General features: G+C 41.1%; 2 protein-coding genes across 3 annotated transcripts; one reads left to right on the plus strand and one right to left on the minus strand.

Annotated features, from left to right (window-relative positions):
* Positions 1 to 3,216: 3,216 nt before the first annotated feature.
* On the minus strand, positions 3,217 to 4,209 carry LOC127620660 (taste receptor type 2 member 40-like). Its single transcript, XM_052093865.1, has one exon. It carries the CDS (start codon positions 4,207 to 4,209, stop codon positions 3,217 to 3,219), a length of 993 nt encoding a protein of 330 aa, XP_051949825.1.
* A 3,577-nt stretch (positions 4,210 to 7,786) lies between these two features.
* Positions 7,787 to 22,419, plus strand: p2rx7 (purinergic receptor P2X, ligand-gated ion channel, 7). Of its 2 annotated transcripts, XM_052095108.1 has the most exons (13): positions 7,787 to 7,958; positions 8,218 to 8,365; positions 8,480 to 8,551; positions 8,647 to 8,719; positions 9,168 to 9,261; positions 9,609 to 9,689; positions 17,674 to 17,815; positions 17,978 to 18,114; positions 19,052 to 19,142; positions 19,227 to 19,292; positions 19,375 to 19,479; positions 19,688 to 19,795; positions 19,958 to 22,419. In XM_052095108.1, the coding sequence occupies exons 1-13, from the start codon at positions 7,840 to 7,842 to the stop codon at positions 20,483 to 20,485; spliced, it is 1,764 nt and encodes a 587-aa protein (XP_051951068.1). In that variant the 5' UTR covers positions 7,787 to 7,839; the 3' UTR covers positions 20,486 to 22,419. The 2 variants fall into 2 exon arrangements, with proteins under 2 accessions (XP_051951068.1, XP_051951069.1); XM_052095109.1 differs by lacking the exon at positions 7,787 to 7,958 and having other exon boundaries at positions 8,223 to 8,365; positions 8,480 to 8,537.
* The last annotated feature ends 635 nt before the right edge of the window (positions 22,420 to 23,054 follow it).

Here is a 23,054-nt window from a genome sequence, read left to right on the forward strand (position 1 = left end):
AATATGGTGACTATCTCTTTAAGAAAATTGAGCTTGGTGCAATGTACAGTTCTTTTCGTTGAGTTGAATCTATTGAGATATGTAAAGTCCCATAATTTTTTTACCGTTTCGTGCTGTTGCATCTGTATTGATTTACTTAAAGAATTATTTCATTTTGTGACAATAAAGACTATTGTTATCATCCTGCACTGCAAGGAATGAGGTTTTCAGAGATAAACTGATTGAGATTGTGAGACTACGGTCACTATTGAACTTGTGATGATCTGCTACCTGAAACACGTTCCTCCATTCAGCTAATAGTTTCTGTTCTCGCTGGATCTTCCATGATCCTTTCCCCAGCTGTCAAGTGAAGCATCCGTGTATTGGTGCAACAGCCAATGATTTTTCTCTCGCAGCCCACTCTCTCATTTGTTTAGATGTGAGAGTGAGATGAAAAAAATAGGATGTAATTAGATGTGTCCCCTATATTACGGAGCACAATTCTGATCCCTTATATATCGGATATGATATGGGCAGTTGGCAGCTGTTATGCGACACATGGCTGAAAGTTTATTAATCAATATGCGAACATGCTGGCCCAGGTTTTGAACGGCCCACCGGGAATTATCTCAGTCCTCCCGATTAGCCACTCTGCCCTACCATCCAGCTCCACTATTCAAGAAAGGTCAGATTGTTTAAGGTATAATGTGACTGATGACACCCTGCTAAAGTAAACTTAACACAGATGTTCTGATCTATCAAGATTTGGGACAACTGTATTTAAAATCTTGTATATATGGGAATTATCATATGTAATGAAGTTTTAGAACTTAATATTAAATGTCTTCATTTATTATGTACTTGACCAATAAAGGGGATCTAGTAGCAAATAAATTGCAATGACATGCAATGATTTTATGCGATTATAGGTTTGACATTACGTGGAGTTACAGAATATGACATTTTAAATCAGTGAAAATCATACATTAACATTTATTTCAAAAATGTGTTTTACATATAAGAATTTAAGACTTTAACCCTAAAGTGCCGTGTGTATCAAATATGATACACAACGTTTGATGACTCCTGTTTCACTCTCTGTCCAAACAGACGAGCCAAACAACCTATGGAATGTAAGATTCACATGTTTATGGCACCATCTAGTGCTCATTTGTGAAAAATAAGTGGTTTCAGTGTTTATATCGATCTATTTGTAATGTGACTCAGATGTTACAAGGAATTTGTCTTGTGCAGATGGAGACACAGTACTAACAGTACAAAAAAAAAAAAAAAAAAAAACAGAAGGCTTGACTGAGACCACTTTACACATAAAATGTGCAAAAAAGGGCAGTGTTGGGGAAGGAGGGGAAACCAGTTTCCAGGAAAAAAAATGCAATGCAAAATAATCATTAATAAATAATGAATAATAAACAAAATTAAGTGAACAGTGCTATGAGTAATATTGATTCTAAAGCTACTATTGTATTTTATGCATATGGATATTATGTTCAGGGTTGGGAGGGTTACTTTTGTATAAATGTATTCCACCACAGATTACAGAATACATGCTATAAAATGTAATTTGTAACATATTCTGTTAGATTATCAATGTATTCCAAATACTTTGGATTACTTCTTCATCACTGGTAGATTTTTTCACTTGTTTTGTCTATAAAACTCAGCCAGTACAGTTCCAATACATGTTAAAAATACATTCTCTGAAAAACATAAATATCTTATGCAGTGTTGTTTTTAAAAAAAAAGTTAAATCAAATTGATCTTGTTTTAAGGATTTTTAGATGTTTCTTTTACAGAAAAACAATTAAAAATTATTATCAAGAATAAGATTTTTGCCCTAATATCAAAGGTCTTACTAGAAAAAAGAAGTTATGATCTAACATGAATTTTATTGATAAAGAACTTGGGGAACATGTTTGAGGAAGTATAATGTTGTTTGTTGATTAAGACTCAAACTATGACAGCGAAGTTTTTAAAATGATTTAAATAGAGGATATCTTCAACTATTTACAAAAATTAGTAAAACTTTTTTTTGGAACTTTTATATAAACTGAGATTTTATAAAAGGAAATTGTCTCATAACAGGCTTTTGTTATTTCTATTTCCCCCAGACCTGCTCTTTTGCTATCTGCAGAAAATTTCACTGTGATGATTAAGAATAACATCAGATTTCCAGCCTTTAACTACATAAGGTAGTACTTAATTTATAAACTAACCTATAAACACGAGTTTACATGTTGCACAGAAGCATATGCGTATTTACATTATTATATTATTGTACTAACATACTTCAACCATATGTGTACTTTTAACAAAAAAAAGAAATTATGATCTAACATGAATTTTATTGATAAAGAAATAAGAAATATAGCATTTTAGCTTAGCGTAAAGCTGACAATTTACACAGTTTATTTCTATTTCTTCTGCTTCAATCTTACTTCTCTGTCTGCTCGTATGAATGTAATGCATCATAAGAAAGTGTTTCATCATTTATATGGATAAATGTTTTCCATCTGAAAGGACTAAATATTAAATGAAACAAATGACAATGAAATGCAAAGTAATCTCTTCAGTAATTAAAATACTTTTTGAATGTAACTGTATTCTAAATACCAATTATTTAAACTGGAACTGTTGTGGAATCCAGTTACTTATATTTTGTGTTTTAAATATGTAGTTCCGTTACATGTATTTCGTTACTCCCCAACCCTGGCTATGTATCAGTTGTATTCTGTATTGGTCAAGTTTGTGCAGATTTGACATATATTAGAAACTACAATTGTCAAATAACTGTATTCAAAATCAACTCAATTTATTCACTTGATGACTGGAGTTTTCATTTACATTATCATATTTTATTCTATTAATTTTTCATAATTCAGTCAAATAAATTAGTATATGCCTTTTTTACTTTTTTAAATATTTATTTTTTTTATAATTTTTATGATTTTATTCATAACATGGTTACATTTACTGTAGGTCACTAAGATAAAAAAGGACAATTTCCTTAATCATGCAAATTAATAGCAATTACTAGCCCAAAGAACAACATTTAAATATCAGTTATTATTTAAATGTTTCTACTTATATATCATTACTATAAAGCAAATAGTATTATAGAATCAAACAATTAGTAAAATAAACATTTTCCTAAAATCAGAAACATGTAGCATATTGTTTGTTTTTAATAAATCAAGTGCCCTACTTGCTTTATGTATATCAAATGTCCCTCGTCTCAACTGTCTGGCTTTTGGTAGCTTGTTCCTTGGCCTCCCTACAGCAGAACAGACTCCAAAGTTTCTCTTTCAGATATCTATTAGAAGCCATCAGAAGCACAGATGTCATGGTTGAATAAAAACTGTAGCCAAATATTAAGACGAGGTAGGTGATAAATGGCCCAATTATCCTTATAATGATGGACAAAGCCACAATAAATAGACTAGTCAGATAAACTCCCACCAGAGAGATGGTAAGCTTGCATACCAGCAGGTAAGAGTCTGAACCCTGCACTTGGGTCTTGTTCTTCTGGAGGGCAAGTGTATGGGCACACAAATGGATAACCATTCTGAGAGAAGTGGGCAGCATGATCATCAGAGGGATGGGGCAGAGGCAACTCAACACAGCAACTGTGTACGACACACTTTCAATCTCTACACTGAAACCAGGAATTTGGCATATTATATTTGAGGTTCCATTTAGGTTGATGTTTTTAGAAATATTGTTGCTGTCTTGTGATGAGTCTACACGTTCAAGGGAGAACATTGGTAAGAAAAACAAGGAGAAGCCCAAGCAGCTCAGCAGCACTGCAGTGTTGATAACAGTGGAGATGTTCCTCTTCAGTGATCCGAGGCACTCGGAGGAGAAACTCACAACTTTCACACAGTAGAAGAGACTCAGCCATGCAATGGCCCAGAAGCTGATGCAGCTGAAATTCAACAATAGATATACAACAGTCCGGATATATAAAGGATACGGCTTCTCACACCAGAGATCAGGCTGCAGAAAGAGAGTCACCACCATTGTGAAAGCGGCAAGTACCAAGACAATGTTGCTGATGGAGATGACGCATAGGATCAAACCCACAGTCTGAATGATTCTGGTCTTCACTTGCTGTTCTATGGTCAAAACTAGGTTAAACATGTTTCCAGAAACACCAAAAAGCACCATTGTGACCATAAATATTATGTGTCCAGCGTCGGTCAGAATAGTCATGATGTTGCTCTACAGAGAGGGAAGCACACAAAGCCAAGGTCCTGCACAGCTATGATGTCTGTTGAGATGTATGCTGTTTTATAGAAAAACAGGGAATTAGTATTTTATGCAAAGTGGCTCTGCGTGATTAATGATCACTGCTGAAATTAATGGGATGCCTTTTTCAAAGCTGAATCATCGCAGTAAAAAATAATAGAAATGGACCATGTTACAGTTCAGCTACCACAAACAAAGGCATGACAAGTGAATTTGTTAATTGTATTATAATTTGTTGGTAAATTTATAGCATATTAATTGTATGTTCCATAATTGCCTAATCAGATCCTTGCTCTTTAAAAAAAGCAAGCTTATTATTATTATTTTTCTAATCTTATTATTATTATCATCTCACTTTTTCTTTCACTTAAGTGAATTTGATTGAATCATCTGATATTAACCACAGATTGATGAGCGCTTTTCACAACACACATAATTTCAAAGCAGCTTTACAGAAAATTATTTCAATACAAGTTAAGCTCAAGCGACAGCATTTGTGACATAATATTTACAACCAAAAAAAAACTAATTTTGACTCTTACTTCCTTTTCATTAAAAAAAGCAAAAATCTGGGTTACAATGAGGCACTTACAATGGAAGTGAATGCAGGCCAATCCATAAATGTTAAAATACTCACTATTTCAAATGTATAGACACAAGACATAAACAATATGCGTGTTAACATGATTTTAGTGTGATAAAATCACTTACTAACATATCTGTGCCAATCAAACAACTTTGTTGCCATGACGATTTAATGCCAATAAACCCTAAACCCTAAAATTACTGTAATAATTACAATTTAAACAACTTTACAGCTCAAATTATTTTAACAGTAGAATTAATGTAAGTGCTTTTATAAAATTATAAGATTCACATTTCTGTCTTTAAACCCTCCAAAAATTGTCCCCATTTACTTCCATTTACTCGATTTTTGCTTTAATTTATTTTAATTGATATGTTTTGCTTTTTTAAAAAGGAGGGATCCAAATAATTTTTGTGCCACAAATGCTCTTGATTGGGCTAAATTGTATTGAACCCACAATATTAAAAAAACAGTTTTTTTCTGGTAACAAAGTGTATCAAAACAAACATTTATTTTTATTGAATATTGATCGAGCAACATAATTTGTGTGAAAAGAAATAATAACGGAAGGTTGTTTTGAATAAGGTGGCGAGGGAGCCTTTTACCCCATGGGGAAAAATGGGTCCTGAGGGTTTTAGTGAAATCATTTAAATATAGGGACAATTGTTAAATTGTTATATTAATAGTTCAATTAGGCACATTCTTTTGAGGTTATAAAAATGCTTTTTTGAGTAACAAATTAAGATAATGCTTATTCAAAATAAACACTTCACAAAAGGGGTTTTTCTGTTACTTTCATTCAAATTTGGCATTTCAGAACATCTAGTATTCTATAAAGAAATTGATGTGAGTCCACTTTGAAAGTTTTTCAGAGCAAAATCTATTTCACCCACTTAAGAAAAACAATATGTTTTATGGGGGCCTTTAGCCCCTGTAACAAAGGATTTTTTTTTTTACCCCAAAGACTATCGTTTCACTTATTGGATAGTTATTAAAATCTTTTGATTTAAACACCTCAAAGTTGAAAATGACAAATAAGTATTTTGTATCAAAATAAATTAGATCATTTCAGAGTTCTCATTAGCCACATACACTCACCTAAAGGATTATTAGGAACACCTGTTCAATTTCTCATTAATGCAATTATCTAATCAACCAATCACATGGCAGTTGCTTCAATGCATTTAGAGGTGTGGTCCTGGTCAAGACAATCTCCTGAACTCCAAACTGAATGTCAGAATGGGAAAGAAAGGTGATTTAAGCAATTTTGAGCGTGGCATGGTTGTTGGTGCCAGACGGGCCGGTCTGAGTATTTCACAGTCTGCTCAGTTACTGGTATTTTCACGCACAACCATTTCTAGGGTTTACAAAGAATGGTGTGAAAAGGGAAAAACATCCAGTATGCGGCAGTCCTGTGGACGAAAATGCCTTGTTGATGCTAGAGGTCAGAGGAGAATGGGCCGACTGATTCAAGCTGATAAAAGAGCAACTTTGCCTGAAATAACCACTCGTTACAACCGAGGTATGCAGCAAAGCATTTGTGAAGCCACAACACACACAACCTTGAGGCGGATGGGCTACAACAGCAGAAGACCCCACCGCGTACCACTCATCTCCACTACAAATAGGAAAAAGAGGCTACAATTTGCAAGAGCTCACCAAAATTGGACAGTTGAAGACTGGAAAAATGTTGCCTGGTCTGATGAGTCTCGATTTCTGTTGAGACATTCAGATGGTAGAGTCAGAATTTGGCGTAAACAGAATGAGAACATGGATCCATCATGCCTTGTTACCACTGTGCAGGCTGGTGGTGGTGGTGTAATGTTGTGGGGGATGTTTTCTTGGCACACTTTAGGCCCCTTAGTGCCAATTGGGCATCGTTTAAATGCCACGGCCTACCTGAGCATTGTTTCTGACCATGTCCATCCCTTTATGGCCACCATGTACCCATCCTCTGATGGCTACTTCCAGCAGGATAATGCACCATGTCACAAAGCTCGAATCATTTCAAATTGGTTTCTTGAACATGACAATGAGTTCACTGTACTAAAATGGCCCCCACAGTCACCAGATCTAAACCCAATAGAGCATCTTTTGGATGTGCTGGAACAGGAGCTTCGTGCCCTGGATGTGCATCCCACAAATCTCCATCAACTGCAAGATGCTATCCTATCAATATGGGCCAACATTTCTAAAGAATGCTTTCAGCACCTTGTTGAATAAATGCCACGTAGAATTAAGGCAGTTCTGAAGGCGAAAGGGGGTCAAACACAGTATTAGTATGGTGTTCCTAATAATCCTTTAGGTGAGTGTACATTTGCAACCTCTTGATCAAATTACCTCAAATTCAAACTTTAGACATTGCATGCAATGGTCTCATACCTCAGGAATATTTTCCAGAGTTTAGTGACAAACAGGTGTTTAGGAAAGTTCAGTGGTCACTCAACCCTCTCTGCTCTCCGTCTTGTCTCACCTGGAATTGTACTCAGATGAGCTGGTCTTGACCACAGCACTGCCCAAGACTATCATGATTTGTGACTGCTGTAGAACATTGTATCATATATAATAATGTTTAAGAACCTAGACCTTAACATTTAATTTCTTCTACATAATTACCAATAAAGGGGATAAACATGTATTCTTTTACATAGGCCTATATTTTTCTTTGTACACTTCAGTGAGTTAAAGTAAAATATGGAATAATGCTTTACATGAGCATACAATGTTGCCTGTTTTACTTTAATAAAAATATAGCCAAGGCTGACGAAAAATAATATGCAAATTGCGTAATACGTACGTAATAGTGTACAAATACACAAGCGGGTATGATTATTTAGTTGTTTCGAATGCTTTGACATTTGAGCCTTTCTCCATCGTGAGAAAGAATGTTTTGTCGTCGCGCATAACTGTCTCCGCTTCTAGAACACCATGTGACCTTTTCTTTTTCTTCGTGAGCAAGCAGGGCTAGATTCCGCATTCCTCCGCGGAGTGTTTACCAAATCACGACAATGCCTTGCAGCTTGCTGAATATCTGTGAATATGACACTCAAAAACTCGTTAAAATCAAGAGCGTCAAACTTGGTTCCCTGAAATGGACACTAAATGGAGTTATCTTGATGTTCATTTGGTAAGTGTTGCATGTGTAGCATTTTCATTGTTTTGCTTTCAAGACGCCCACGCGCATCATCCAACAAGAGCTCATTCATTTACATCAACTGCCACTTTATTATGTACACGTGCTGTGCTGTGTTTAGTTGTAATTATATACAATTCTAAACTTGAAACATGTAGTGTGCACTTTATACTCGTATGATTAAAGATATGTCTGTGATTCTATTCGGACTGATGTCGTGACAGTGTCCCACAACCATGTCTTTACTTGACAGTTTCATGATGTTATGGAATAAAGAATATCAAGAGTATGATAGTGTGGTGAGCTCTGTCACCACAAAGGTTAAGGGAGTGGCAAAGGCAAATATACCAGACATTGGGGAAGTTGTATGGGATATGGTGGACCACAGTGGACAATCTCAGGTAAATTTTTTTATATAAAAAAATAATTACTTAAGGTTGCTCATGCAGAATTATGGTAGCATTCCAGCACTTAAAATCACTTAAAAATATTGTGCCCTTGTTTTCGATTGTTAGGGGAAAAACTCATTTTTCGTGGCAACAAATGTCATTGTCACAAAGAACCAAAAACAAGGTAATTGCCCAGAGGTAAGTACAGATGTTGTGAACAATACACCACCGTACTTTTTAGCTAAATATTATTAATGTAAAACAACAATTCTTGTCTCATGCTTACACTTCAGGCCCTACCAAATGGGAAGCAGTGTCGAACAGATAAAGACTGCGAGAAAGGGTTTTCAGACCAGTTTAGCCATGGTATTGTTATACCTATGATTACCTCTTAATACATTACTTTGCATGCTTTATGTTGGGTGAAACCTTTACCTCAGACAGTGGCTTAGTGTGGTTGCTCTGAAATGCAAAAACATTTACAATTTACCTGGCTTGTGCTGAGATTTATTAATGCGATTGCATGTTGTCAGTTTGTCCTTCATAATTGCAGAAGCATTTCCTAAGCAAAACACACATCTCAGACCGATCATATTTCATTATGCTATTAAATGTTGATTTGTTTGTATATTTGAATATTAATACCCAGGAAATACTAGCTTACATCATGATCAGATGTTAGCTCTCCAGTCTGATCTAATTTTTTTGTGGTAACTCAGAATACTTCCACTTCTCAAGATCTGCTCTGCTTTCTCATTTAGACTGTAAATATTTAGCGGCTTAATTGAAGTTAGTTCCTGTATTTGCATTTTAGGTGTGCAAACAGGAGCCTGTGTGAAGTTTGATGTACTAAAGAAAACATGTGAAGTTTCAGCTTGGTGCCCAATTGAGAACAAGAAGAAACCCAGGTGCCGTAATATACAGTGCTATTAAGATAGAACACTTGCATGAAAATACATTCTTATACTTGGCTAAAATCATTCAGTTTAATCCTGTATACTGTTATTTGTTGATTAAGACTCAAACTATGACAGCAAAGTTTTTAAAATGATTTTAATAGAGGATATCATCAACTATTTACAAAAATTAGTAAAACTGTTGACACTGTAGTTCTGAACTACCAGAACTGTCAACAGATTCGTTTGGGGAACTTGTTTGAGGAAGTTGCACTTTTTTTTGGAACTTTTATATAAACTGAGATTTTATAAAAGGAAATTGTCTCATAACAGGCTTTTGTTATTTCTATTTCCCCCAGACCTGCTCTTTTGCTATCTGCAGAAAATTTCACTGTGATGATTAAGAATAACATCAGATTTCCAGCCTTTAACTACATAAGGTAGTACTTAATTTATAAACTAATCTATAAACACGAGTTTACATGTTGCACAGAAGCATATGCGTATTTACATTATTATATTATTGTACTAACATACTTCAACCATATGTGTACATTTAACAGTAGACTATATGAAGTAGAGGGGGTGTTCACACCGAATGCACTTTTGTTTTAAAAAAGTTCGATGCAGCGCAGTGAATGGAACAAAAATGCAGGTGTCTCGAGACAGCTATAAAACGTGGTGCACATGCGTGAGATGTTGAAAAAATAGAGAGATGCAGTGCAACGTCAAAGACATCTGTCTAGCGTACAACCCCAATTCCCAAAATGTTGGGACAGTATGAAAAATGCTAATAAAAACAAAAAGGAGTGATTTGTAAATTATATTCACCCTTTGCTATACTGAAAGCACAACAACTTCATATTATGTTTATCTTGTGAATTTCATTGTATTTTTTGAAAATGTACAGTCATTTCAAAACATGTTCCAAAAAAGTTTGGACAGTGGAGTGTTCACCACTGTGAAACATCACCAATTCTTTTAATTTAACAAGTTTGTTATGTTTAGAAAATGAAATTTTCCCCCATTCATCCATTATGCAAGTCTTCAGCTGCACAATTGTACGGGGTGTTCACTGCCATCTAATGCGTTTCATAATGCACCACACATTCTCAAATGGAGATAGGTCAGGACTACTGGCAAGCCAGTCTAGCACCCGCACTCTCTGCTTACACAGCCATGCAATTGTAATGTGTAGTATGTGGCAGTATGGGGTTTAAAGTTGTCCTGCTGGAAAATGCAGGGATGTCCCTGGAAAAGAAGTTGCTGGATGGCAGTACATGTTGCTCCAAAATATTTACAAATCTGTCTGCGTTAATGGTGCCCTCACAGATGTGAGCGTTACCCATGCCATGGGCACTGACACACCCCTGGCCCATACAGCCACTGGATTTTGCAACCTGACGCTATTAACAACTTGGATGGTCCTTTTCCTCTTTGGCCTGGATAACACTACAGCTGCGTTTTTCAAAAACTATTTGAAATGTGGACTAAAAATAACACAATTCCACTGTTCTACTTTCCATCTAAGATGAAACCAAGCCAGAGAAGTCGGCAGCGCTTCTGGACAGTGTTGATGTAGGGCTTCTGCTTTGCATAGTAAAGTCTTAACTTGCATCTGTGGATGCAGTGGTGAATGGTGTTGACTAACAAAGATTACTAAAGTAATCCCAAACCCATGTTCATGATATCCATTACAGATGAATGATGTTCTCTTACAAGAGGTTCTCTCGTATTGCGTAAGCTAGCTTACACTACGGGAAAGATTCATCTTTTCTGAGATATTGAAGCCAAAAAATTATCCTTAATTTTGTATCCATTGTCAACGCAGTGCGGCAGCTGCAGACCTTGAGCGGGCTAGCTAGCGAGCTCATTGGTTGCTCTGCGGCAACTGCTGCAGCCTATAGACGAGCTTGGGCGAACTCGCATCCAATGAGAGGCGTCCGCGCGCTCACTGCATCAAAGCCCGCCAAAAAGGGCGGGCTTTGATGCAGTGCGTAGTTCGTAGGCTGGAACCCTGATTTTCATCTCTTCAGCGAAGCTCTTCGCATCACTGAACCGGAAGCCACGTCGCCGTTCGAGGGGCATCAAGCAAGCGTGGACAGCGCTCGAAGAAGCCGGCCGTCTTCGCCACCTTCAGCCGTCCTGCAAGCTACGCCATCCGGCGACGTATCCTTTTTAAAAGCAAGCTAGTTCTTAAAGAACTTCACAAAAGAGTACGAGCGTCTTTTTTAAGATGCCTCGCTCCACTTGCGCCTCATGCCGCGCTCCTCTCAGCACCGGAGACCGCCACATCATCTGCGCTCTCTGCCTGGGACTGGGGCATGCAGAGCTCGCCCTTGCCGAAGGCGGATGCGATCTCTGCGAGGAGCTGCCGATGTCGACCCTGCGGGCTCGACTCGAAGCGCTCAGGACCGAAGCCGCCGCGCCGCCTTCCGTTCAGCCGCGCAGAAAAAAGCGCCGCTCTCAAAGGCTGCCGGAAACAGTGGTAGAAGCGATCGCCTCGCCGGAGCCCATCCCTCGAGCATCGCCTTCACCCTCCCCGCCCACCCGGGACGCGCAGTTGCCCCCGAGCGGCTGCTCTGCTGCCATCTCGGACGAAGAAGCGGAGGATAAGGGCTGTTCCATCATGGCTTCGGACAGCGAGGAGTGGTCAGGCTCACACGCCTCCTCCTCGGCCCAGGAATCGTGCAGGACCCGCGCCGGAGTCGAAGGGGAACTAACACGCCTCCTCACACAGGCCGCTTTCTACAGAGCCGCCGCCGCACAGCACCCGCTACCCGGGCCGCTCCCTTCCTGACGGAACTCCACGCCGAGGTTTCCAAATCATGGAACGCGCCTTTCTCGGCCAGGATCTGATCCCACGTCTCCACCTCTCTTGCTTCGGTGGACGGCGCTACTGAGAAGGGCTACGCTTCCATCCCTCCGGTCGAGGATGCGGTAGCAGCACACCTTTGCCCGCCCTCCGCGAGATGGCGGTCTAAACCAGTGCTCCCGTCTAAGGCCTGCAGAACAACTTCCGCCTGTGTTGGCCGCGCCTATTCCGCCGCCGGCCAAGCTGCATCTGCTCTGCACTCTATGGCCATCCTACAGATCCTCCAAGCGGACCTTCTGCGGGAGTGGGATGAGGAAAGCAGGCATCCAGAGGCGGTTGCAGACATACAGAGTGCTATATACCTCGCCCTCCGCGCTACCAAAGCTGCAGCCCAAGCTATAGGGAAGTGCATGGCCGCGCTGACTGTGACCGAGAGACATCTGTGGCTAACGCTAGCCGACATGGGAGAAGAGGAGCGCTCTACGTTCCTCAACGCACCGCTCTCTCCATCCGGTCTCTTCGGCTCCGCGGTGAGTGGTATCATTGACCGGTTTTCAGAGGTCCAAAAAGCCACACAAGCCATGAATCTCTTTCTGCCTCGTCGCGCTAGCTCCTCTGCAGGCCGCCCACGTGAGCCTCCTACACAAGCCTCTTCACAGCGGCCAGCTCAACAATGCCAGACTTCTAAGCGTCGACAGGGCGGCCGCCCTCGATCGCGCTCAGACAGCCGCCGCAGACCGCCGCCCCCCCGCGGGCCTCGGACTAGAATTGCGCTGAACCTGAACAACCGAAGTCCTCCTAGCTTTGTTGACAAAACGACGGATCAGTCCCGCTGCGGCCGGACCACCGTCAAAGCTTCGCCCCCTGTCAGTCCCCTTCCTTCAGGCTACTACAGTGGTAGATTCAGCAGCCAACAAGCCGGTGTTAACGCCCGCTTGCCTGCGCTCAAACGCCGTTTTCACGGCGACCCAAATAAATCTGGTAAAGAGCAAGCATGCCATATGTGTAGAAAATGTGCCCACAACCCAGTGTTCACCTCTACACACAAGCATTACACATCCCGTGTCCATACCATAGAGCAAACATGTCTTATGTGTAGAAAATGTGCCCACAATCCAGTGTTCACCCCTACACACAAGCATTACACATCCCGTGGCCCTATCACGGCACACTCACATAAAGCGGTTACGAACCACTCGAGTGTTAGGGTTAATAAACGCACCCACGAATCCGTGCGCGCGCCCATTCTCTGGCCGCTCTGTCACACGACCAGCTTTATGTGTAGAAAATGTGCCCACAATCCAGTGTTCACCTCTACACACAAGCATTACACGTTCCGTGTTCCCATCAGAGCACACTCAAAAGCGGTTACGAACCACTCGAGTGTTAGAGTCAATAAATGCGCTCACGAATACGTGCGCGAGCCCATTCTCTGCCCGCTCTGTCACACGGCCAGCAAACACTTCTCTGTATGTAAGTCCCATGCCCGTGACTATGCTTGCGTATCACTTAACAGACGTGACTCTTTCCCCATTCACCTCAATTGGGAAGTCACTCACAGAACAGCCTGTCCATGCTGTCTGCGAGCAGTCCAGCATAAGCACAGTAAGCGCGCTCACACATTCTGTTCAGCGTGCTGTGTGCGGCAATCAGAGCGATTTGGCCACTCACCCTCTAACATTACGCTTCAAAGCGTGGGAAGATATTCCAGGGATAACCGAATGGGTGTTAAGCACAATAAAACAGGGCTATTTGCTACAGTTCGATCGCCGTCCTCCTCGCTTCAGAGCGCGGCTCGAAACTACTGTGAACACGGAAGCAGCGTGCATGCTTCGTTCAGAAATAGCAAACCTTCTGTGCAAAAGGGCCATAGAGAGAGTGCCGCCTCCCCTGAGCGAGTCGGGGTTTTACAGCCGTTATTTTCTTGTTCCCAAGAAAGACGGCGGCCTCAGACCAATATTAGATCTCAGGGTTTTGAACAAAGCGCTTGCAAAAAGACCGTTCAAAATGCTTACAACCAGCAAACTCCTCGCGCATGTGCGCCAGGGGGACTGGTTTATTTCTCTCGATCTGAAAGATGCATACTTTTTGGCTGATTTTGGCACAATCACATACGGAGCTTCTGTCTCACAGGACAGTTCTCCTCAGTCATCTGAACAGTTTGGGCCTTGCAGTCAATTGGACCAAGAGCTCACTACAGCCCAGTCAGACAATTTCCTTCCTTGGAATAGAACTAGACTCAGTGGCAATGACGGCTCGCTTATCTACACAGCGCGCGCGCCGTGTGCAGCGACTAGCCGCGTCATTTCAGATGAACAGCCTCACACCTCTGAAGAAGTTTCAGAGAGTGCTAGGCTACATGGCCTCAGCCGCAGCAGTACTTCAACTGGGTTTACTGCGCATGCGCCCGCTTCAGCATTGGCTAAACACCCGGCGTCTCGCCGGGCTTGGGCCACAGGCCGCCAGCCAATCAGAGTGACTCAGACCTGTATTTCAGCTCTGCAGCCCTGGACAGTGGCCGAGTGGTATCAGCGGGGAGTGATGATGGGAGCTGTATCTCGCCGAAAAGTCATCTCGACAGACGCGTCCAACACGGGTTGGGGCGCGGTCTGCGAGAGCTCTCCGGTTTTTGTCCTATGGTCAGTTCAGGAAAAGCTCCTTCACATAAATTGTCTGGAAATGATAGCGGTCGAGTACGCGCTCGTGCGCTTCCTCCCGATCATTCAGGGTCACCACGTCCTGGTCCGCTCGGACAACAGGTCTGTGGTATCCTATCTAAACCGTCAGGGCGGTGTCAGATCCAGGAACCTCTTCCATCTGACGAAACGCATACTGAGTTGGTCCCAGCGCCACCTGCGCTCGCTGAGGGCGACGCACGTGCCAGGCCACCTGAACAACGGCCCAGACAGACTGTCCAGAGACAATATTCCCCCAGGGGAATGGTCCCTGCACGCTCAAACAGTCCAGACGTTATGGCGCATATTCGGCAGAGCAGAGATAGTCCTCTTTGCGTCAGAAGAGAACTCTCACTGCCCAATATTTTTCTCGAAAGCGAGGACGCGCTGGCCCAGGACTGGCCCAACCGCCCGCTTTACGCCTTCCCTCCCGTCTCGCTATTGCCACAGGTAATGCAGAGGATCAGGGAAAGGCGCCACTCAGTGCTCCTCATAGCCCCGCGCTGGGAGAATCAAACATGGTTCCCGGAGCTTACGCAGCTGTCACTGACAGCGCCGTGGCCCATCCCAGTGAGAGCAGATCTCCTCTCGCAAGCTCGCGGAACGATCTGGCATCCCCACCCAGAGCGCTGGGCGCTACACGCGTGGGTGATCAACGACTACCTGTCGCTTTGCCAGAAGGAGTAATAAACACCATCATACACGCTAGAGCCCCCTCCACGAGAAGACTCTATGCGTCAAAATGGTCTGTGTTTTCAAAATGGTGCACCGACAGAGACCTGGACCCACGGACATGTGGGGTGTCGCCGCTGCTCGTGTTTTTACAAGAGCTGCTGGATAAGGGCAGATCCCCATCCACGCTCAAAGTGTACGTGGCGGTCGTCGCGGCGTTCACTGAACCCCTGCACGGCCAGTCACAGGGTAAAAACGAGCTGGTCATCCGCTTCCTCAGGGGAGCTAGAAGGATGAACCCTCCGCGCCCCCCATCGGTTCCTATCTGGGACCTTTCTATAGTTCTCGAAGCTATGAAAGCCCCCCCTTTCGAACCGCTTCAATCCGTGGATGTGAAACACCTCTCACTTAAAACCGTTTTTCTAACTGCCCTATCATCAGTTAAATGGGTGGGAGACCTTCACGCGCTATCTGTCAGCGCTGCGTGTCTTGAGTTTGGACCAAGTGACTCCAAGGTCATTTTAAAGCCTAGACACGGCTACGTCCCCAAGGTGGTCGGTACTCCTTTCAGAGCACAGATCATTTCCTTGTCGGCGCTACCAGCATCTGATAGCGAACGCGACGCCAATCTCCTTTGCCCAGTCAGAGCACTGAGATTGTATACTGCGCGCTCCGCATCTTTCAGAAGCTCCGAGCAGCTTTTCGTTTCGTTCGGAGGGCGCACCAAAGGTCTCGCTGCCTCGAAACAGACACTGTCCAGATGGATAGTGGACGCTATTGCTGCCGCGTACGCGTCAAAAGACCTACCATGCCCGCTAGGCATTAAGGCTCACTCCGCTAGAGGCATGGCCTCCTCGTGGGCATGGTCCAGCGGGATTTCCATTCACGACATATGTGTGGCAGCGGGCTGGGCTTCCCCCTCCACCTTTGTCAGATTTTACAATCTGGAAGTACCCGCTCTGCAGGCTAAATTGCTAGCGGTTTAATACGCTACAGCTCCCCTGGTGAGCTGCATTAATGGGACACAGTCCACACAGACCGGCACCGCCGCTCTGTCTATGTGCTTATGTACTACACACACACTGGCCCGCACTCTTGCCGGCCAAATATTAATTCCCCACTCACAAGGGCTCCCCCGGGTCCCCCTTAATTCCCTGGGGCTCATGCAGTGGATGCTTGGCGCGCATGGCGTTGACAAAGGGTTCCCGTAGCGTAAGCTAGCTTACGCAATACGAGAGAACCTCTCGTAAGAGAACGAATCGGTTACTAACGTAACCTCGGTTCTCTCTAGATGAGGGAACGAGTCAGACAGTGCCGACGGTGCCGGTCTGTGTGGACTGTGTCCCATTAATGAGCTCGCTAGCTAGCCCGCTCAAGGTCTGCAGCTGCCGCACTGCGTTGACAATGGATACAAAATTAAGGATAATTTTTTGGCTTCAATATCTCAGAAAAGATTAATCTTTCAAGTAATCTTTCAAGCTAGCTTACGCAATACTCGTTCCCTCATCTAGAGAGAACCGAGGTTACGTTAGTAACTGATTCGTTTTTTAAGACAGTGATGTCTGAGGGATCAGAGATCACACGCATTCAGAAATTATTTTTGTCTTGCCTTTTACACACCGACATTTGACCAAATTCCTTGAATCTTTTAACTTTTAAAATGCTCAAAATCCTTCCAGTTTGTTTTAGGGGAACATTGTTCTCAGAGTGCTGGATTATTTGCAGAAGCATCTCAAATTGTCAAGTTTCAAATGATCCTTGCTCTTGAAGGACTAGGCTGTTTTTGGAGGCTCCTTATATACTATGACACAATTGCCTGTTTAACATCTCCTGTTTCACATCCCCTTGTTATTTCATCTCGTCAAGTTGTTATTTGTCTTAAATTGCCCGTCTCAACTTTTTTGGAGCGTGATGCATTTATCTGATTTGAAATTACTGTACATTTAAAAAAAAAAACATCAATGAAATTCACAAGGTAAAACATCATATACAGTAAAGTGGTTGTAGTGCTTTCAGTATAGCAAAGGGTGAATATAATTTACAAATTGCTCCTTTTTGTTTTTATTAGCATTTTTCATACTGTCCCAACATTCCAACGGAATTGGTGTTGTGTATGTTCACATAGAAAACAAATAATTGGAAAACAGCACGCATGGATGCAAAAACATGTTTGGTTTGAGCAGTCCCTAAGATTTATTGTGCAGCCAATGTTCATTATTTACTAAATCCTAATATAGCCATCCATCTATGTATTTTAATTAGAAGAAACATCTTACCTGAAATGAAGGATACTGAGCTTAAAGGTTGCCTTTATAACCCCTATACAAATCCATACTGTCCCATTTTCCGTCTGGGGGACATTGTGAATGAGGCCAAGGAGAACTTTGCCAGTGTGGCAGTAGAGGTAAAGCCTGTCTCTCCATCAGTTTCCGCCGCATGTTACAATGTCTTCCTGATGATGCACACTGAATCAATACACTGTATTATACAATTCCAGGACTTATGTATGTCATTTAGTTAAGGCAATGCAGGCTGTTTATGTCTGCTGGAAATGTCTGCTTGACAGGGTGGTGTAATTGGGATTCAGATCAACTGGGACTGTGACCTGAACAGGATCTTTCACAGCTGTCTGCCCAAATACTCATTCCGTCGCTTGGATGAAAAAGAAAGTAATCGTACCCTGTATCCTGGCCTTAACTTCAGGTGAGAACAATTAAAATTCATGACTTTGGATGTTATAAATGATTAAAATGTATAAAGTACAGTTGAATCCTTAATTCTGAGACCACACTGAAAATCTAAATTTAAATAGAAATAAATAAACTTTTAGGATTAAAATGTTGTTTTATTTTAAATAATTTTACTTAAAAAAATATAACATTTTAATAAACATTTGTTTCCTTCATATTTGTATTATGTGGTGACCATTTTATAAAAGCAATAAGGCATGAGAGGCTGTGCCATATTGTGAATATAGTAACGGTTGAAGGGGTTGCAGGCATGCCCTTCAGCCGTGACTATATTCACAATATAGCACAGCCTCTCGTGCCTTATTGCTCAATTAAAGCATGTGGGGGTAACATGAATCAGGTTTTGCACAAATCTTCCGAGCCAGCTCAAGTGCATGCCATCAATAAAGCTCAAAATGATATAAAAAGTGTAGAGAAAATATGAAATTCATGTTCCTTTGTCAATTCTGCTATTCACACGATTATTAGGCTTTTGTTCACTAGTGTTCTCAGACTTTTGGACCCTTTTGTATACATAAAATGTAAATAAAATGGCTTGACAAAGCAAACGTGCTGCTATTCTAAAGACATGGTTTATTTCTTTTTTATTAAATCAATAAATCTAAAGACCAACATTTCCAACTTCAACTCCTAAAGCTTTCAAGCTACATTCACTGAACTTGGCACAGACCTTCAGAATGTTCTGGCTCTGCTTGCTATGACTTTTCTAACTGATCAGAATTACAGTTTTCAAAAAGCGGGCGATCAAATATCCTTAAAATCCCATAAACTTACATTAATGGAATGTTCAAATAAGCCAGGACTATTCAAACGTATTTCTTTCTTTCTTTTGTCCGTCCATCTATCTATCTAGTCCTTTCTGAAAAAGTCGTTTCTGAATTACTTTATAGGTTGGCAAGATACTCGACAGTGAATGGTGTGGAGCAGAGGACCCTATTTAAAATGTATGGCATTAGGTTTGATGTCATGGTGTTTGGGAAGGTGAGACCTGATTATCACATATTGGGTTTACTTTGCATGTTGGGGCATTTAAGATACACTAAGAGTTCTCTGTATTATTTACAGGCTGGAAAGTTCAGCATTATTCAGCTTATCATCTACATTGGATCGACTCTATCATATTATGCTCTTGTAAGTTACCCTTAATACCTCAGATGGAAATTTAAATAAGAGTTTGAAGTAATGGAGTGTGTTTCCCCTGTGTGTTTTTTAGACCACAATCTTCCTTGACTGGCTTATTGGCACCAGCTGTTACTCCAAAGAGGCCAAACAGAACTACTCTGAGAGAAAGTTTGAGCCAGTACGAGACATACAAAAGGTGAACACATATACACACACACACACGTATATGTAAATGCACATTGTATATGCACACTGACTAGATGTGCATAGCACTTACATTGGTGAGTTATGTAAACAGCTGTTGTGTGGCAGCTGATTAACATCATCCATGCTTTTCTAGACACAGGTTAAATTGCAGCCTTATCTGGGATCCTGTTTATGAATCTCACCTGTATCTTTTGCAGTGTTTCCTTTGTGTGTCATTTGTGGATAAAAACAATTTAAGGGTGGTGAAAAAATCCAGAAAGAAAAGACTACAGGAGACAAAACCCCTTTCCTTTCACGAGCGTAATGTAAGATTCTCAATATTAAGATATTCAGTACAACAGCACTCTTGCGTGTGTGATATTGTGCAATTGCTTTATTATGCATTTTCAGAAATATAATAAGTTTATTCTGATGTATAGCAAAAAAATAAATAAATAGCACAATATGATTTCTCTGTTTACTGTCAGAATGATATGGCCAGCATGAAGACCCTGATCAGTGTGCTGCATTGTGGGCAAATCACAAGTTTGAATGGCCAGAGTGGTGGGCTTAAGATAGACGAAAACCTGCCCAGCAGGCAAAGCAATGTACAGAGCACAGACACACCATTACTGGAGATGCCTCAGTCTGGGAGTCCGGTCTGGTGTCAGTGTGGATGCTGCCAGCCTGCTGCCACCTTGCACGAGCAGCTGTGCTGTCGATCGAGCAAGGGGCGCTGCATAACCTCCTCCCCTCTTTTTTCAACACTGGTCCTCAGTCGCTCCGTCCTGGAGACAGCTTTGTTCTATGTGGATCCCCTAGCAGAGCTGCGTGAGGGAGCTCAGCTGCGTCATGGGGCCTATGCTCAATTAATTAGGTGGCGGTTTGGTGACAGCACACCCAGGGAAGCTATTCCAGTAATACCCAGTTGCTGTGTGTGGAGGATAAGGGCAGAATACCCCAGCCCTGATGGAAATTATAGTGGCCTAAAACTTCATCATGTCACACCCTCTTAGGCAGTGCTTAATGTATAATAGACTTTATCAAGAGCTTTTTGATTGGATGCGCAATCAAACTGACGATGCCTTATAACGTTGCAAAAAAGAGAATGTTACTAAATATGATCAATAACACAACATTATGCATTTATTTTTTCAATTGTAACCTGCAAAGCAACCACATGATATACCATATCAACATTAAAAAGAGAAAGAGGAATTTAAAATAAAAATAAAAGCAGGTTGCCAAGTTCGTTTTTAACACAGATGCATACGTCTTTTATCCAACTAACAAAAACATCTAATGAATCCAGAGCTCAATCATGTATGATCATTTGGTTTATTAATGATTTGGTGTGTTATTAAACATACACTGATACACAGTGATACACTGAAACTGTAATAAATTAAGTATATTGTAATTTATCAAATAAATGAAATGTATAAAGTTTGGTATATGGGTAGTTCACATGAAATACATTGGGGATGTTGATGCCCTGCTGTATACATGCAGTCTAAAAGATTATAAAAAGCACAGAATATTTGTAGTTTTACAAATGATTGCACAACCATTTGAAAAGGAAATGATGACCTAAAGAAATGTCACCTAAAATACGTGCAGTACATACACTCACTAAGCACTTTATTGGGAACGCTATGGTTCTAATAAAGTGCCCAGTGTGGACTTCTGCTGTTGTTGCCCATCTACCTCGAGGTTCAATGTGTTGTGCATTCTGAGATGCTATGCTGAACTCTACAACTATACAGAGTGGTTATCTGAGTTACTGTAGTCTTTGTCAGCTAAAACCAGTCTGGCCATTCTCCATTGACCTCTCTCATCAACAAGGTGTTTCCAACTGCTGCTCACTGGTTATTTTTGGCACCATTCTGAGTAATCTCTACAGACTGTTGTGCGTGAAAATCCCAGGAGATAAGCAGTTACAGAAAACTCAAACCAGCCCGTCTGGCAATAACAATCATCCCACGGTTGAAATCACATTACTCCCCATTCTGATGGTTGATGTAAATATTAACTGAAGCGCCTGACATGTCTGCATGACTTTATGCATTGCAATGCTGCCACACAATTGGCTGATTAAATAATTGCATGAATAAGTAGATCTACAGGTGTTCCTAATAAAGTGATCAGTGAGTGTATATTATTAATCTAAAATCTTGATGTTAATTTAAAAAATGCTCAAGGACATGTTAAATGTCAAATACCCTTAGATGTGTATGAAACGTATAAGTTTAATACGGCACTTGAACACATTGATTTTAATTTGTGATGGTTTAAAGTGCGATGAAAATGTCCATTCCATTGAAACATTCAATCCACATTATCAGCGAGTCCCATATGAGGTTGTCTCAACAGAGTAAAAATGTGATATAATTTTGCATAACAAATTTTAATTACTTATAGCCTATGTGAGTTTTACTCACCAATAAAAAAAATATTTTTTGTTTCAAATGGATAAAGTTGTGTTTAGCATTGTAGACTCCTTCCTTCATGGAAGTAAGCATGAACCGGTCACAAACAGCATTCACCTGTGAGACGTTCAGGAACACTCTGAAAATGCCTAAATCAAAGAATAAAAAACAAAAAACAAACACGTAACCATTACTTTCCAAACTAAGAAAGGAGAGCGTGGCCCAAAGATTCACAATAGTGGGCACAATGTTACATTCACCAGCCTATAGAGACAAAAATACAGTTGGTTAAAAACTTGAAATTGAAATTTGTCTAAACTAAAGCCGACATACCATTGCCATGGACTTCATTGAGCCCCTCTTTGCAATCACTGTCTGACTCAGAGACAGTGAATTCACTTGGAACCTGAAAAAAAGGATAATTTTATCATGCAATCTGCTATGGTCTCTGTAGTGAATGACACTGAATTACTGGTATTGTTGTAAGCAACTCTGAGCTTTTGATAAAAGCTGAATGAACAACTGCACATTGATGTCATGCCTGCTTGTTGTGTTATTTAATTAATCAACAAGCACTACAATCTTTTCATGTGCAAAAGTGCAAGTGAAAATGCATGCAACCTCCATCTGTTTAACAATACCCCAGGACTCTGCTCTGTGTCTGGTCGGGTGTGACAATCATATTTGTTAACACAAAGAACCTACTACTGAAGGTGGGTGACTGAATATGTTAGTATTCCAAAAAAACAAGTGTCACATTTATCAGATAGGACAACTGATGAAAGAACATTCAGAGAAACTAGAACTTATTTTTCTACTCCAATGGATCTCAGAGATCTGTCACTGAAGTTTAGATACCTGGGGTGGGATTACATTTTCAGCCACATCAAAAACATGAACCTCATCAATGGATAAATTGGTCAGAATGTTTCCTTTCACCTTCGTGCTGACTGAACTGAGTCGGTGTCCTGGTAAGCCCGCTGCACCCAGCAAACAAATCTTCAGGGAACAATACACTGATCAGGAGTTGAATATTACTGTGAGCATGGCAATTCATATGGGTGCAGAAGGTTCTTTCATTTAAAAAAAAAAAAAAAAAAGCAAAAAGATTGTGAAATATTGTAATTTTTAACTTAATTAAATAATAAATATACTC

Source organism: Xyrauchen texanus, chromosome 27 (genome assembly GCF_025860055.1).
Source record: "Xyrauchen texanus isolate HMW12.3.18 chromosome 27, RBS_HiC_50CHRs, whole genome shotgun sequence".
Taxonomy (NCBI): domain Eukaryota; kingdom Metazoa; phylum Chordata; class Actinopteri; order Cypriniformes; family Catostomidae; genus Xyrauchen; species Xyrauchen texanus.